Here is a 16,468-nt window from a genome sequence, read left to right as displayed (position 1 = left end):
ACTTTGGAGCACGACAGTGGCAAGCCTGGCGTCGATGGAGTCAGTTGGTTTTAGATACTAGTTCAGGGTGTACGTCAAGATTGTAGTGCCGGTCGTTTCGAGTTGAAAGGAGGAATTACAAGATTAATAAAGGAAAGATTGTGTTTTTTGTAATTTTGGTGTGTCCATGACCGTACGTAGTCATTCGATGAAGTAGACATGGTGTTAATTTTTGTTTATAAGATATTTCAATTGCTAGATTAACCTAGAAGTCCACTTTGTATCCTCGAACATGAGGTGCAGGGCTACCGCCAGAACAGAGCCAAATAACACGTAATTTCACGACCAAAGTTTCACGACCATCGCGGGTTTTTTCACGACCAATCCAGCCTTATGGATTATAGTGTGTTTGGTCGTGACAATAACTTTAATATAATTGTAAATTGAACAGTTTTTGTTCAATTGAAACACATATTTTTATTATAACTAACAGTATAATTGAAGGATTGTTTAGAAAGATTTAGATTATTTCAGACAATTCACGACCGTACCACTTGTCCCTGACCATCACGTTTATGATTTCTATCATAAAAATTTCAAAAATTAAAATATCGTCATATTTCAATGTTTTATACACAAAAGAAGCACACCTATATACAAACATAACGATTTTTCGGGTCTCAGGTAAGTTTTTTCGGAGTTATACAAACTTAAAAAGATTTTATTGGCTTTTTTTCAATTTTTTGAGTTTTTTTATTTTTTTTCTAGAAAGACCAAATATACCAAAAGCTCAGTGACTTTTTTATTGTATAATGGTCATAAAAGTAAATTAGTTTATAGCAAAACATAGTTATAAAAATAATATTAACTATTTTTAATATTCATTTAAACGTCCGTTATGGTCGTGACAGGATTTTGTGTTTTTCCACTAAAGATGCTCTTTAAAAAAAAAAAAAACTACCAAAGATATTGCGTTACCATGGACATTTTATGAAACTTCAAATGTTAATGAAATAAAAAAAACTAATAAAAGTTTTGAAAAAAGGGGAAAAAATTTTGCAAAGTGCTTTTCCTGAAAACGTACGTTTTTAAATTTTCACTCAGTTACATCATGTACTTTTCTTGCAGGAAATTTAATCTTCTTTAATTTGCTAATTTAGTATAGTGATGTCTACACCACAGAGAAGTTCTCTGTGTCTACACTAACACAAAGTTGATAGTTTTCGAGTTATTTATGAAAAACCTAAAAAAGGGACCTTTAGAGCCCCAGCCCCATTTAGCTCCACTCCCACCGTTCGGTACTTTTTGTATGTTAGGGATGGACCCTACCCCTACAACTGTACCAAATTTGGCTTATCATGATTTTTCCCGCTACAATGTCTTTGTTGCCTGGATTATTTTGATACATGCAGGATCAGTTTAGTGAGTGGGTCCAGGCATTATTAGGCAACGGTGTTTCGTTTCAAAGTTATTATACTTTCCCTCAGCTACATTCCTACATCAGTATTCAGTTCCTATATAATTTAGACCAATGTTCTAACAAAAATTGATGACAAAGTCATCAATCAGTTTTCAGCTCTGAGTAACACAATTAAATTGATGTAAACTTGTAAAAAGTAATAGCGTTTCACTGCTTTGTGCTGTAACGGTAGGTCAGATTAATCGTGTTCGTGTAAAGGGTAATTTTTCAAACTGACGAATAAAAAGAGTTCAGTTTGGTAACACTGATTTCTTAAAACGTGGACCAATTGCATGGCACCAACCACCAACCACCAACCGGACCGGAGTGGGGCGAACGCTTGTCGCTTTCTGTCTTCTTGTCTGTTCTCTGTTGTTGTGCCTATAGCAAAGCAAGCAAGGTTCCTTCACCTTCTTTGCTTGCCATTTCATTTCCGCTTTCACGACTGACAACAGCCGAAAAGCCCGTTCCCCGTTGTGACAGACCCCAATTTTTTATAGGACTGTTCAATATTTAAAATGAACATATCTTTATTTTCCGTCCTTTTTTGTTTGTTTGTCGGTGTTTACTCATCAGATGATAACTCAAAGAAGGGCCCCAGAGTCACAGTAAAGGTAAGGATTGTCATAAACAATAAATTAATAGGTTAACTTAAAATTTTTTAGCATGATAGGGAAGACACTGTAAACATTATTTTTCTGAATTCGTACTATTATATATCCCTACATACGTCTAAATTATCAGTGTAGTCTAATAGTTCCAAAACCTACTAGGGTATTTGAAGATGGACGCTTTATAGTTAAGTTTAAAGAGTGGGCCTTTATTCGATAGGCCTTTGTTTACACTACAATTCTAGTTTACCAAACCCTTTGACCCGGAATTTTGAAAGATCAAGTTATGGGTGGTTCAAACTCTAAAAGCACTGCGTTGCCGACTAGGCCAATGGTTACACAAAAGGTAAAATTAAGAAGAATTAGGTAAGGTCTTAAGTTAGGGGTAACTTAGCCGAAAGCGGTTCATAACTTACAGTTTCAGTTTAACTGCGTAGTTTAGTATCTTCCCTGACGTTTTGCCTTAGAAATTAACTGGGGTAGACTTCCGTATCTGTTGGCACAAACAACCGAATGAAAATATTGATTATTCGATTAAGTTATCGTTAGGTTAGGTTAACCTTTCCTAACTAACCAAACGATATAACTTATCGAATATCGATATTTTCATTCGGTTGTTTGTGCCAACAGATGTGGAAGCCTACACATTAACTGATAAAACTAAGTTAGCCTATGTTAACTTAGTTCATGAAGATTTGTACGCAGCCCATAGACCTGCCGTGAGTTAATTTGTTTAAACTTTATGAACTCCTGGTCCGGGTTATTTTCGTGTAAGTACCGGTAATTAGTTGTTTTCTGTGTTAGACTACTTTCTTAAATGTGCGCATACTAACTTACTTGTGTCAGTACCAAAAGACACGGTCTACTGGTTACCCTTTTGAAGAATCAGATGCGTTCTCTAAAATGCATAGTTACCCAGTCTACTTACTGAATAAATCTCCTAGAGTTGAAACATTAAATTTTTTTTTAAACTTTGAAGGGCCTAACTTACCGTTAAAATAAATAGTTAGCCAAAGTTTACTGTTAAGATGTTTTAGATTATCATGGAAGTTAGTTAACATAAGTTACTGAAATTGATTGAGCTTTGTGCAATTCTAGACATTGTGGTTAAAACAAGCACTGGTAATGTAACCTTTTAACCTCTAAGTTAGTAACTACCTATAAGAAGGTAAACTATTAGGCCTAGGTAGTTATAGGTAGCTTAAGTAACGCTAATTAGGGGGCCTAACTTACGGCATTTTTTTATTATTTCTATCCATCTTTTCGATGGCTCATTTAAGACAATGCACTCATTGTAAATTACACACAATAGAAGAATAAACTAAGAAAACTGAGAGAAAAGCTTTGGTAAGTTTATCCCAGTATAAATTCAGATTAACTTAGTGCACAGTTTGATACTCAGTGATTAGCTTAGATAAATTGCCGAGTTAAACTGACCGTGTATAGCCGCCTCCGGTATAAGTACTACTTTTAGGGCTATGCGTGCATTTCCTTCTTTTATGTGTCATACAAGTTTGGGAAATATACACCTTTATCAAGCTAAAATGCTTCAAGTGAGTGGTTTCGTATCCCTACAACACAGCAATAAAATACGTTGTGTGACAGAACACAGCTTAAAGTTAGCCTTCTTAAAAGTTGTATTGTCTGCTGTTTAAATTAACTTAATTAGAGCTGTAGGGTCTGTGAAGTTCATTGTTTCCTTCATATCAGAACAGCTGAAACCCGATAAACTACCAACATTAAGTTACCACTTTAAATTTGGCTGTTGTTTCTTATTTAACTGATCATTAAACTTTTTTGGGCATAACGAATAGACCTACTTCTATGTTACTAAACTACAAAATGGAAAGATCCTTTTATTCGAACTCGTTGGTCAGCTTTATTTCCTGTTCAACTCAATACCCGTTGCCTTTTGTACCTGACAGTTGCAAAGGTTCAATTTTAATTTCTAAATATTTATCTGTCAGATAAAAAAATAAACATAAAACTTAAGTCATTAACTTTGGCTACAGATTTTTTATAAACAACTGACATAATAATGGAAACCTTTTTTTATTGAAGTTAAAATTGGATGGAATTCCAAGCACATTTGACTTTAATTGTGTAAGCTCTTCTTTAGAATTTTCTAGACAAAGTTTCTAAGGTTCCCTCTAAGTTACCTCAAAGACAATTCCACTCCGCAAAAAGGTCAAATCCATTTAAGAGTCATACGATTCCAAAATTTACGAATTAAAACCAGACTAGGTATAGGCTCTTGCACATGGAAGGCAGTGGAGGAGATCGGCTAACATTTTTCCATTGACAAATATTTTGCTTCTAAAATGATACTACTAACTATCAACTGCTATTAGGGAAAAATGTCTAATATTTGGTCGTGAATTGCCTGAAAATGTTTACTAATGTCTGAATCAGCCTTGAGGCGTCTTTAAGTGAATGATGGGGCAAGTAATGAAAGCTGAAGAGCACGATTCTAGGAGCGGTGAAAGACTCTTCAACTTGCCTTTTGTTGATTCATCATGACTTGTTGATAACTTAGGACTACTCATAAAGGTTGGGGTCGGATGGAGGGTAGGCTAATTGAGCTAGGTCGATGACCTTGCAAGGTAGGAAACATTTTGGTAATTTGCGTGTTTAAACATTAAGGGAGTTTTGCAACATTATAGTAATCAGGTTAACCTTTTGACTCTGGATCATTCAATAGCATATTATAAAATGTATTTGCCAGGTTATTTCTTTCAAACGATAAACATAAAAACACAATTGATTTAAATCTACTTTTTCGTGAACACTTCAGTAAATGGAACAAAAAGGCATGAAACAAAGTTATGCCTGGACGTGCATCGCACAAAAGGAATTCACCCATCCTGTCAATTTCTACCCAAGCTATTAATCGTTTATTATAGTGTGATTGTTGACGGAAAGCGGCTGGCTGAAGGGTCGACCGTACTCACACACACGCAGGCCTCACACACACAGACGCAAGGGATTAGGACGGACGTGGGACGGACCATTGTCCTGCCGCGCAAGTCATCGCTGGCTCACGGAAATTAAACTATCAATTTTTTAATTTTACGTTTGTTATAAAATCTGGTAACGCTTTTGACTTCAGCTCAAAATGCTTAGTAAAATGATACCAAACAATATATATTTTGCTTACAAAGTGTAAAAGCTACGAATATTTTAACACATTTTTATTAGCTAGCTACTTGTCATAAGCATTTCGTGTTTGGACTCATTTTTCATCGAATTAAACAACAAATTTATAAACACTAACCATTTTACTGTATATCTAACATCAAATGAATTGCAATTTTGAGGTATCATACAACAGATGTTATATTTCTACTTAGTGAATAGGGGATCGGGGCTTTCAGGCAATTAGGACGGTGGTGAGTGTGCGTGCGTGAGTCGGGTCCCTCGCAGGTAGGGCTGAGCTCCAGCCGCACTCCGGTAAAAATCAGACTATATAAGTGGGCCTCTTCCACCAACCTCTGCCATAGACGGTGAACTCATCACTCACGCGTACCAGACTTGACCTCGATAGAATTTTAACCCTTACTCTACTGTGCTGTCTCTTTTGTGTGTGTATTTTTTTGTTATCCGGCGGCCAATGGCATTTTTTCATGTTTTGAAATAGATCGGTCCAAACCTTGGTCATCTTACTACCTAAAGTCGACCTTTTTGTTATATAGCATTATTAAATTCATAGCTTAATGGCAAACCGTAATGGTACCTGGGACTTACAACGATCTCACCTGGAATCAAACCAGCCACTTGGCTACCCAGACATTTAAATAGTTTTTTTCCATTTATTGACTAGAGAGATACTGCTTTAACAACACTGGTTCCAAACTTAAATCCTATATTGCAGCACATTTCAGAGCTCTCAGTCAGTCTCTCGGTGACTACGGTGATAGGCTACTCACATAGTGGAAGACATAGTGGCGTTGGGTTGGTCTTTTGTTCAATATGTCACATGTTGGAGTTCAAAGGGTCAATAAGACCATTGGGTTAGGTCAGCTGGTCAGTGGGTGTCTAGAGGATGATAGAGCCATTTTGACAATCCTATATTTAGGTTTAGCCCTGTCGGTAGCTTTGTATAGGGTTAGAGAGTTGTAGTTGAAAAAATAGGGTGTTTTAGTTATACATTATTTGTGTGATAAAAGCTGAATTACCAGAGTTGTGGTACAACATTCATTAAGCTATTTGATTTTTGGTGGTTGAGCCACAGAATTTTTCTATTAGATTATTTGGAACATTTATAATATTTCTGTAATCCAATTCAATCTAAATTAAGTTATAGGTACTTCAATCCTTTTAATCTTCTTTTTGTTAGGCCATCACTGTGTTCTTTTTCCACTGACAACCGACTTGTAATTGTATTTTGAGGTTACAGATTATTTACAGAACTATACACACCCATGTGTACATTCAAGTTTACCTAGAGGAAGATACATAAAGGTTCTTGCATTTAACAGTGGACAGAGCTTAATTAAGTGATTCAAGTGATTTAAACTAAACACTGGTTGGTATAGTTTAAAAAAAACCTCCAAAGTATTGAAAAACATTTAAATCAGTTTTCCTTTTCAGGTATGGTTTGACATTGCTAATGGCGACAACCCACCGGAAAGAGTTGTTATCGGGCTTTTTGGCAAAACAGTTCCTAATACAGTTAAAAACTTTGTGGAGTTGTCCAAGAGAACGGCTCCCGAGGGCTACAAGAACAGCAAGTTCCACAGAGTGATCAAGGACTTCATGATCCAGGGCGGAGATTTCACCAAGGGAGACGGAACAGGAGGTATATCTTTCTTCTTTCATTTCATTTGTGTTTTTAAAAATTATCTCATCTATATGGGCAAGCTGTTGCCTATTTTTCATTTAAAAAGAAACTGAATGAAGCAGTCGTGTGCTTCAGTCAAAATTTGGTTTTATCCCTTAAATTTGTTTTTGTTTGATAATTGGATATCACATAAAATTTCTATAGTTTACGATAAGTCGTCCTATCAGTTTGGCTTGGTTAAAAGTTGGCGTATTCGTAAGAAGTCGGAAAATTATATCGGCACATTGTTGCGGCTCAATTCAACAAAGACCAGTTTGACTTAACAACTTCAACACAGAAATGGAAGGTCAAATTTATCTATAGTCAAATGTATTAAAATGTATCTTTGAAGGAAAAAAAATTATTCAGCCTTCCTGCCATTGGCGGCTGGTGGGTAAAAGTAGTAGGAGGACGCATACAATTTTTTTTGGAAGGTTACCAGGGAAGGGTCTTAGTTAAAAGTAAAAAAAATGATTACATAAACGTTGGTTTGGGCCATTTTTTAAAAACAGTTTTATTCATAATTATTGTCTTCATTGTCTCTTAATTCATAATTAATTGTCCTCATTACGTACGCATATTTTGCAGAAATATTTTGAACAGAATGCATTAGCATCTCTGAACAATACTTCTACAGAAACAATTTAGTATATTAACCTCAAGTACCGGCAGCATGATGAACCTCTATGAATCAATAGATGCATGACAGTCAACAGATCACAGCGCTCGTTGTGGAAATAGTTAGAACTACTGTTTGGACAGAGTCCCAAACGCCCTTTATCTCTATTGCATTAGAGCCTTACGCAGCACTGTGATTGGTCAAAATTTGCCATGCAGTTTATATGGGAGTTAGAACTCATTTCTACTGAGTACCCTGGTACTACCTGTTGCAAAAATATATTGCGTCCATTATCACCCGTCCTAAAAATGTTGACCCAGCTAACGTTTACGTACATTCTAATGCAGGAATAAAAATCATATTTAAGTTATTTATTATTATTTTTACCTTTGTCTTGAAAATGGAAGGACTCCGTCACAGAGTCCTTATAGACCAGCCGCAACTGCTCTTTTCTTTCTAATAACCTAATTGGGTGTATCGACACTGTAATTGAAAATTATAACCTTTTTCCTGAGGCAGGGTGCAAAATTAAAAAAAAATTATTGAATAATTAGGTAGTGAAAACACAGTTTAAATAAATCCTTGTGTCCATTCTAAAACATTCCCGGTCTGGTGACTATAATTTTTCCTCCATTTTCAAACTATTTATATATAAAACAACTGTATTTTTGTAGACAAAACAGGTTATTTTTGATAGGATAGTAACAGTGTGCCACATCATTCCAGGATTGAAAATTATAGTTCATTCCCCTTTCTTATCACCACAACATTTGATTAGTACAACAGATGTTCATAGAAGCATCAGCTGATAAATTAAACAGATGTTCAAACACATCAGCTGCTAGTTTGCAATAGTTTGTGGAAATTTAAATACTGTTCAATTTTTGCTGTGCTATTTTCATTCTGTTTTTGCATTAAATTTAAGGAAAAATATTAAAATTATAACTGTAAAATCTAGATCCAAAATGTTAATGTTTAAAATATAAAACTCAATTGGTATGACTACTTACTATCACAAAATTTTACCCATGTTAAAACATGCTTTCTTGATATTTAATGTAAGTTACATACTTGAAACTTGAAACAAGTTACAGTTTTAAATCATTATTGATTTCTATTTTGGCGAAGGTCATCTGGATAGTGATAACTAAAGTTATCACCTGATATGATAGGTTTTTGCTCATGAATCAAAATAGAATGATAACTTTTCTGTATATGGCGAAATTTACTATCTCTTGTTCTTATAAGAACACTGAGGTACACACTGTAAAGATTTAACACATTGTAATTCAGGGAATAAATAAAAAAGCTATCCAACACTACTGAATTTGTTTAAAGTTTATGTTGGTAATCCCCAAAATCAAACATGATTAGGATAAAAACTCTGCATTAAATACCAATTCATGGTAGATCTATCCACATGAAAAATCCATGGTAGTGGCTATTTTCATGGTAACACATGAAAATTTACCACCCATTTAGAACCGCATTATCGGACGCACAGAAATAACTATCTGTGCAGCCTGATAAAAATCAACACCAGTTCAAAATTACCAAAAACTGCACAAAATCAAATGTGCAATTAATTCTATGTATTTCCTGAAGAAGAAATGAAAATGGTATGATCAAGTGAAAGTTGTCTAGTTCTTATCTTTTAGAGATAGGCCTATACTTGAATAGATACAACTTCCGTATCGGCGTGGTGGGGCGATCTGACGTTCGAGTAAGTGGGAGAACTGCCAGGTAGACTACCTGACCAATAAGAGCAAGGAGAGCCTGACGCGGCTTCCATAGCAACAGGCGCTGTTGCCACATCGCACTGCATCTCCACGCTCGCACGCACATGTGCAGTTCCTCCAGTGTCATGACAGTGACTACTTCGAGTACAGTATACTGTCCGCGAGAGTTTAGAAGTCCACTAAGCTAGAAAAAAAAACTTTTTGATGTTGGAATAGTCATCACATGTGTATTTCACAGTATATTTTGGGTTTACAACAGAAATGTCGTTTCCCACCAGAAGTCAGTAAATACCAAAGAGTGTTCCAAACATAGGGAATCATTTATTTTGGAACAAATGTTTGTGTACTTCTACGCTGTTCTGTTTACAACACTTCCCTATCAGCAGATGTTCTCTAACTATCAACAGATAACACGAAACTACAGTACAGCACAGCACACAATGTAACGTTGCGTGCGTTGTTGTAAGCTGGCGCTGGCGCGCATATTCTGTGAGGGAGTGGCAGTTCCCGCTCACTGCGACTAACAACGCGGCAACACCGCAACAGCAGTCTCCCCACTGCTCGCTACCCCTCCCCCCTCTCCGATTCGGAAGTTGTATCTATTACAGTATAGTCTTAGCTATGCATCTGATGGAAGCTTAGAATACTGTAAGAAGAAAAACTTCCTGGGTACATAGAATAATCTCCTAAAGCGTTTTGTAATAAACAAACTCGATAGCTTTAAACCGAAAGCAGTCCAAACCCCTCACATTTTTGCGGATTGAAGCGGTTCCTCTCACAACAAATTTGGGTGTGATAACCCAATAATTATCACACCCAATTATTAGGAACTTTGAAGATAACAGTTTGAAAATGGAAATGTTTTTACAGGAGTAAGCATCTACGGAGAGAGGTTTGCCGATGAGAACTTCAAGATCCAACACCACGGCGCTGGCTGGCTGTCCATGGCCAATGCAGGCAAAGACACCAACGGTTCTCAGTTCTTCATCACTACCAAGAAGACACCGTGGCTGGACAACAGGCACGTTGTGTTCGGCAAAGTCCTCTCTGGAATGGTATGTTTATATAAGTTAACAATTTTTGAAATGTAATTGAGACTTTATCTTGTTGAAGTGTTCTCCGTCTTGCCATTACTTTGTGATAATAAGATTTCCCAGCTGTCTTTGATCATTAACCTTTTAATATTTTTTTTTTTTATAAGAATCAGCTGTTCTTAGTCAGTAACAAAATTTACTTAGATCATATACTCGATTCTACATTTATTCTTCGGTCATATTTACCTTAAACTATGCACAATAGTGTGTGTGTCACTGTCTTGGACAACTGAATTGAATTAACACTATTGACTTTTGGATAATGAAGTTTAGATATTCCATATATGGACCAGCTGTAGCCTATTACTAAAAAAGAATATGAGCTACTCACTGAGTGCTACAGTCTAAAACTTGATTTTCTTCCTTAGTTTTTGTTTCTGGGATAATTTGAGTGACATAATAGATGATCTACAGCTTACTTGGTTAAAACAAGTTGGCGTATTCAACTGCCATTGTAATCATTAAACTGGCTACAACTTTAATGTAGGAATGGAATGCCATAGGTCTATGACTTGTTAAATACATTACTCTTAGAAATAAACAGTTCCCAGGTATCACAGTTTTTACTAGAAGACTAAAAGAAGATAATTAAGGAATCTTCTGTGAAAAGGCTCCTTTGAATGCTACAGGCTCAAATGATGCCTTTAGACAATTTTAATTGACAGAATTAAACTTGAAAGTAGGCCTACCTTCCTACCACAATTTTGTTTTTATTATTTAATAACAATAATAGTTATCTTAATCTCTATGCGAAAATATAGGTATTGCATGGCATGCATCATGTTGAATTAAAACTAGCTTATTTCCTGTAGGATGGGAAATTCGCTAAACGACATAATACCAATGATTATACACCAGAGTGTGTGGTTCACTAGGGCCTAAAGTGACTTTTCAACCCGAGCTCAAGTTTTACAATCGAGGCGAAGCCAAGGTTGGAAAATGAGCGAGGGTTTAAAAGACACTTTTTGCCTGTGTGATTAACTATGCTATATTTTTTGTCATATTGCATCATTAATTAACAAACTAAGCTACGCTTCAACGAAAATGATTTCCTAAAGATAACCTCTGAAGGAGCTGCTCATCGGTGATGTTGATCACACTGATGGATTAAAGGTATTTTAACCTCTCAAAACGACTTCTAGCTTGTTTTAAAATTCTGCTTATGTAAATAAACAGCTGTTTAGTAAGTGATTCAATCATTTCGTCCATTACGATTGTGTTGCTCTACATTTTACCATCGATATGTGAAACTATTACTGTAACAAGAATGCAACAATAGGTAAGCAACGTAAGGTAACCTTACCTAATAAATCAGTTGATAAATAATTTTGATCCATGCGATTGTTACCTTAGTCGAAATTTACAACTGTTTACAACAGCTGATTTTTACTCCCTAAAAAGGCTTTTTACACCCTAGAGAGTAAAAATGCTACTTTAGACCTGCATTGCAAATGCATGTAGGCTATAAAAAACTGCTGTTTTTGTTGCAGTATGACGAAATAGTATATTACGTTATTAGTCCTAAAAATAGGTGTTTGCCGGACGTCTCGCACGGGATTACCATACGAGTCCGGTAAACACATTTTGGACGAGTGACGTACGATAGTTTACGCCATATTACTAAATCTGTACAAACCCTTATATATTACCACCAACTAAAGGACTAAAAATCACTAGTCATAACCTCTAAGAGAGGTTATGTTTTTGTTTATAACTACTCATTGCCACCCAAATACAGTATAATCAGCTGATTGGTGTCCGGTAAAACTCATTGCAGTACAGTAGTACGCAATGAAACCCCATTTGATTAACCCTCCGAGTGTCCCTAGTTTTGGCCTTAATGTTTGCCTATTTTTGCGCATTTGCAAGGTTTTATTAAAACGGATCTGAGAAGCTTAAAAACAATGTTAATATACTGTTCTATATACCATTTTGTTTGGAAAATCATGGGCTTCAATATTATACATAAAACATAAGGAACATTTGCTTCAAAAAAAATTTTTAGGTAAAAAAAAAATATTTTGAAAAAAAAAAGTTTGCGCTCAATGAAATTGTATAAATTATAGGCCTATAAGTATTTGAAAATAGCCACTTTGTTCTAAATTTTATGAGGATTACAAATATATAATAATATAAGGAAGTAGATTTGCAAATAAATAAGTTATGGGCAAAAAACAGATTTCAGTACATAGCGTTTAGCTAAGAATGCATAGCCTAACCATAGCTAGGAATCTGGCTGATAATTTACATCAATATCACTACCTACTTCTTCAGCATCATCAACTAGCCCTTCAAAATCACTTAAATCTTCTTATAATGCACCACGTTTATCACTACTTTTGATTTTTAACACTAAAACAATGATAAACGTAATAAAACACATCAGTCATCGGTGCGAGGTTAACCAAGCTGTTTACAAATACGCACGTCAGCTGTCTGCTACAATTATGATCGGCTCAAGAAAAAAAAGCGCTTAGAGACAAACCTCGGGAGAAAGCTTAGAATCTGCCAAACAAAACGATACCTAACTCGATCCAGTTCAATCCGATTTTGTCAGTCATAGAGCCTTCGCCGTAAACATTGTTTGTGAGTCGAAAAATCGACACAAAACACTACACAAAGTGTGTTATGTGTCGATTTTTCGACACATAACACTCGGAGGGTTAAGCTGGCTGCAAACAGCTGTTTTCTGGACTAAATCCTTACTTGGGAAGTTCGTCAAAGTAGTTCCCCATGTTAACCTTATGAGTATTCACATTTAAAGGGAATTAAAGAATTTAGTCAGCTGTTTCAACTAAAACAGTTGGTTCTATGATATGCAACAGCATTAAAAGTTAAAAGATTTATCAACAGGGTGCGGCACTATTATTTTTTTATTTATGACAACAGCTAATTTGAACCAAGCAGCAACAAAAAACTGTGATACCCATTGAGAACTGTCAAAGTTGGATTGTTTACACTTATGTTCATGTTTTTACTTATGTTTATGTTTTTAATTTCATGAATAATTTGTGACATTTTGCAAATCTAATAATTTATTTTTCTCTATTTGTTTAGCTGAAGTGGTAGAACATTATGGCTATGGTAGTATGTCTAATACTATAGTAGATTTAAAGAAGGAAATTTTATCAAACTGTGTCCTCTTCCATTGTAAACGCAAAGCTTGAGTATAAATGCAATAAGCATTTTATACTTATATGCAAATCCCGTACGAAGGACGGGTACTCTGCTAGTTTCTTATAAAAATAGAAATAATCTAGGATAGCTGTGTCCGGATTATGTTACAATTTGTGCTAGTTTTCTCTCAAAGCTTAGTTGGTTAATTAATCCGAAAAAAAACTTTTTAATACTCTGTGAAGGCTCAAATCAACTAAATTCTTCTTTAGCTTACTAAAATACTGGCTTCAACTTAAAATGAAAGGTAAGATGTTTTTCCATGGGATGTTTTTAATACCCAGATGTTTTGTATATGATAAATTAGCAAGAATACTAAAGTAGTAAATCGTATTTCCCTGATCGTGCAACATAAATGCTAAACAATAGGTCGTTAATTTTAGTGGTGTTAAAGTTTGTGTTGTGTGCCGAAAGCTGATAACCCTATCTTTACTGTGAAGTTTCTGAAATGCAATTACTAATATTGAATTTCCTTTGATTTTTAAATTGTCAGAAGTTACAAACTTCTTTTGCCAACAAGAGGTCAAACAATAGGCCTACTTAAGTTACTTGATATTGGAAATCTCGCACTTATTATTAATAAAACGGATACATGTATATATTGTTTTAATTTCATGAACGTAGAGAAATCTAAATGTACGTTCTTTTATAATAAAGTTTAAAAATTTTTACCATTTGGTTTTTTTACAAACAATCTTTTAATGTTATCTTTGGAACTAACCATGCCTTTAAAAATGATCTAATGTAAAACTCAAACTATTTAATAACCCAAGAATGTACCATTTGTAGCTGGCTAAAACTATCATAACGGAAACAAAAGTACCTACTCTTTAGCTTTAGGCCTGTCTAATGTTGCAAATATATTAATTTGTGGCTCAGTCAGTAGCACAAGATATGAAATGACATTTTTCAGGCTAAAAGAAAAATTATTATTGTGATTCAAGCTGTTGCTCAATCCACTGATTTATAATCTCTTAAAGGTGAATAATGGTTTCAAATTTCAAAGTAACCTTAACCTTCCTTCTGTATTCCCATCCACTGATGATGATAAGAATATCAAGAACTCTCATTGTTCTCTGCCGCTTTTAAATTTTTTACTTGTATTGTAATTCACCTTTTTCAACCATAACTTCCTTGTGGCTTGATTCCCAGTCTGGTACATGAATGTAACAGTTTGTGAAACTTTCAGAAAACCATCCGTAAAGTGGAAAGCTCAGCAACAGACAGCAGAGACAGGCCGCTGAAGGACGTTGTGATCGTAGACGCCGGTGTGGAAGAAGTCGCTGAACCCTTCGCTGTCGAGAAGACAGACGCAGAAGAGTAATGCATTTAAAACATTGAACAAACACGAACAAACTAAACTTAGGTGTAGGGCAACATGTAACAAGTCCGAACAAACATATTGTGATTGTAGCTTGTAATTTTGTATTTTTTGCTCAACAGTAATAAAATTTTATAAGTTGGTGTATTCTGTGTTTTTGTAAAGGTGGTTGAGAGAAATGTTTATGTGGAAGTTAGGAGTCACAGGAAATCTGAAAATGTTTGTTTTGAAAAAATGCAACTGTGGGATTAGTTGGGTTGTAGTTATTTTTGCCAGTAATCATAAGGAGAAGTTTAAAAACCAGTGACATCTATTGATCCTTGCAATGGCCAATTGAATTTAATTATTTTCATGTATATTTACCCCTGATCAAGAATGCTACAGCTACAGTGTAATATACAAGTTAGTCATGATCAAAACCATGAGTCTCAGATCCTAAAATTTGAGTTCCAAATCTAAAATCTACAGTTGGACGATTCTTATAAAACACAATGTAAAACTTACTTGAAAAATAAATTTTCCCAATTGCTTACTATATTAGCCTATTTTAATAAATTATAAAACTTTTATATAGTTAATTTTTACAACTGTTTACCAGTGAAACAAAATCAGGAGTTAACATTGAAGGTAGGTAACACAGAATATGAGATTATATTCCAGAATCCAACAGATCAAGTTTCAAAATTTAATCTTTGTGAGGCTTCATAAAACCACAATTAAAAATTTAAATGGTGTTTCTATTTCCAACAAACCCAACTGAATTAAAAAAAAAAATAAACTCCCCACAGTCTTTAGAAGTTAATTGTTTGAAAAGACAATGTGTTCTCATGTTTGCTTCAAGAAAGAAACATTTTAATCTCCCTGAGTTATATGGACAGCAGTTAGTCCTGAGGATTATTTTGTTTCATAATTAACTTGTTACCTTTTTAAAATACATTTAAAATTACTTCTTATCATCGTTTTTTGAGAGTTTGACTTTGTATTTATCATTAGTATACAGTTTAGTAACTCTTACTCCCACGTGAACAATTCTCTTAAGTTTAATGGGGTTTTATTATCTTCGGTTTTCCTAATCCCTAGATTTTGAACAATAGCTTTTAAGTTACACAGAGTGAGATGTGTGTTGATTTTCTGCACCACTAACACCCAATCTGAATTAATAGATTTAATAGTTGACCTGTTTTGTCTTCGACTACGGGGAACAAATGCTCTTTATAACTTGATGACTCATTCAGTCACTCGTGGTATTTTATTAGAGGTATAAATAGCTTTATTCAGGTGCAAAATACATTTTTATCACCTAATGAAAAACAAAGATCAATTGTATTTTTATATTGTTTTTACACGTCCGTATTTGCTTCCGTTCTGGTCATTCAAGGGAAAGTCAACCAGGTCTCTTCATCTTCTCTTATCACTCTACAGTTTTTCTTACTCAACCATCGTATCTTCTTTACTTTATGAAACCACCTTCTACGTATTCTCTCTGACTGCCTTGTAACTATCTCTGCAATTCCTATCAACAAAATTTTTCTAGAGATTCTCTCCTCTAACATTTCCAAATTATTGTAGTCTTGCCTTATCTACTGTCAACAATAAAATATGGTTGTTTGTACCATTGAAAAAAAAATTACCTAACTTTAACCCTTTGAGTGC

General features: G+C 34.8%; 1 protein-coding gene across 1 annotated transcript; it reads left to right on the top strand.

Annotated features, from left to right (window-relative positions):
- The first annotated feature begins 1,837 nt into the window (after window positions 1-1,837).
- Window positions 1,838-14,962, top strand: LOC128996695 (peptidyl-prolyl cis-trans isomerase B-like). Its single transcript, XM_054422132.1, has 4 exons — window positions 1,838-2,052; window positions 6,640-6,847; window positions 10,097-10,281; window positions 14,684-14,962. Exons 1-4 carry the CDS (start codon window positions 1,957-1,959, stop codon window positions 14,816-14,818), a joined length of 624 nt encoding a protein of 207 aa, XP_054278107.1. The 5' UTR covers window positions 1,838-1,956; the 3' UTR covers window positions 14,819-14,962.
- Window positions 14,963-16,468: the final 1,506 nt, after the last annotated feature.

The sequence above is a fragment of the Macrosteles quadrilineatus genome, unplaced genomic scaffold (genome assembly GCF_028750875.1).
Source record: "Macrosteles quadrilineatus isolate MER2022 unplaced genomic scaffold, UCM_ALF_1.0 Scaffold_6__1_contigs__length_79288215, whole genome shotgun sequence".
NCBI classification, from domain to species: Eukaryota; Metazoa; Arthropoda; class Insecta; order Hemiptera; family Cicadellidae; genus Macrosteles; species Macrosteles quadrilineatus.
This window is presented reverse-complemented; position numbering and strand designations above follow the sequence as displayed.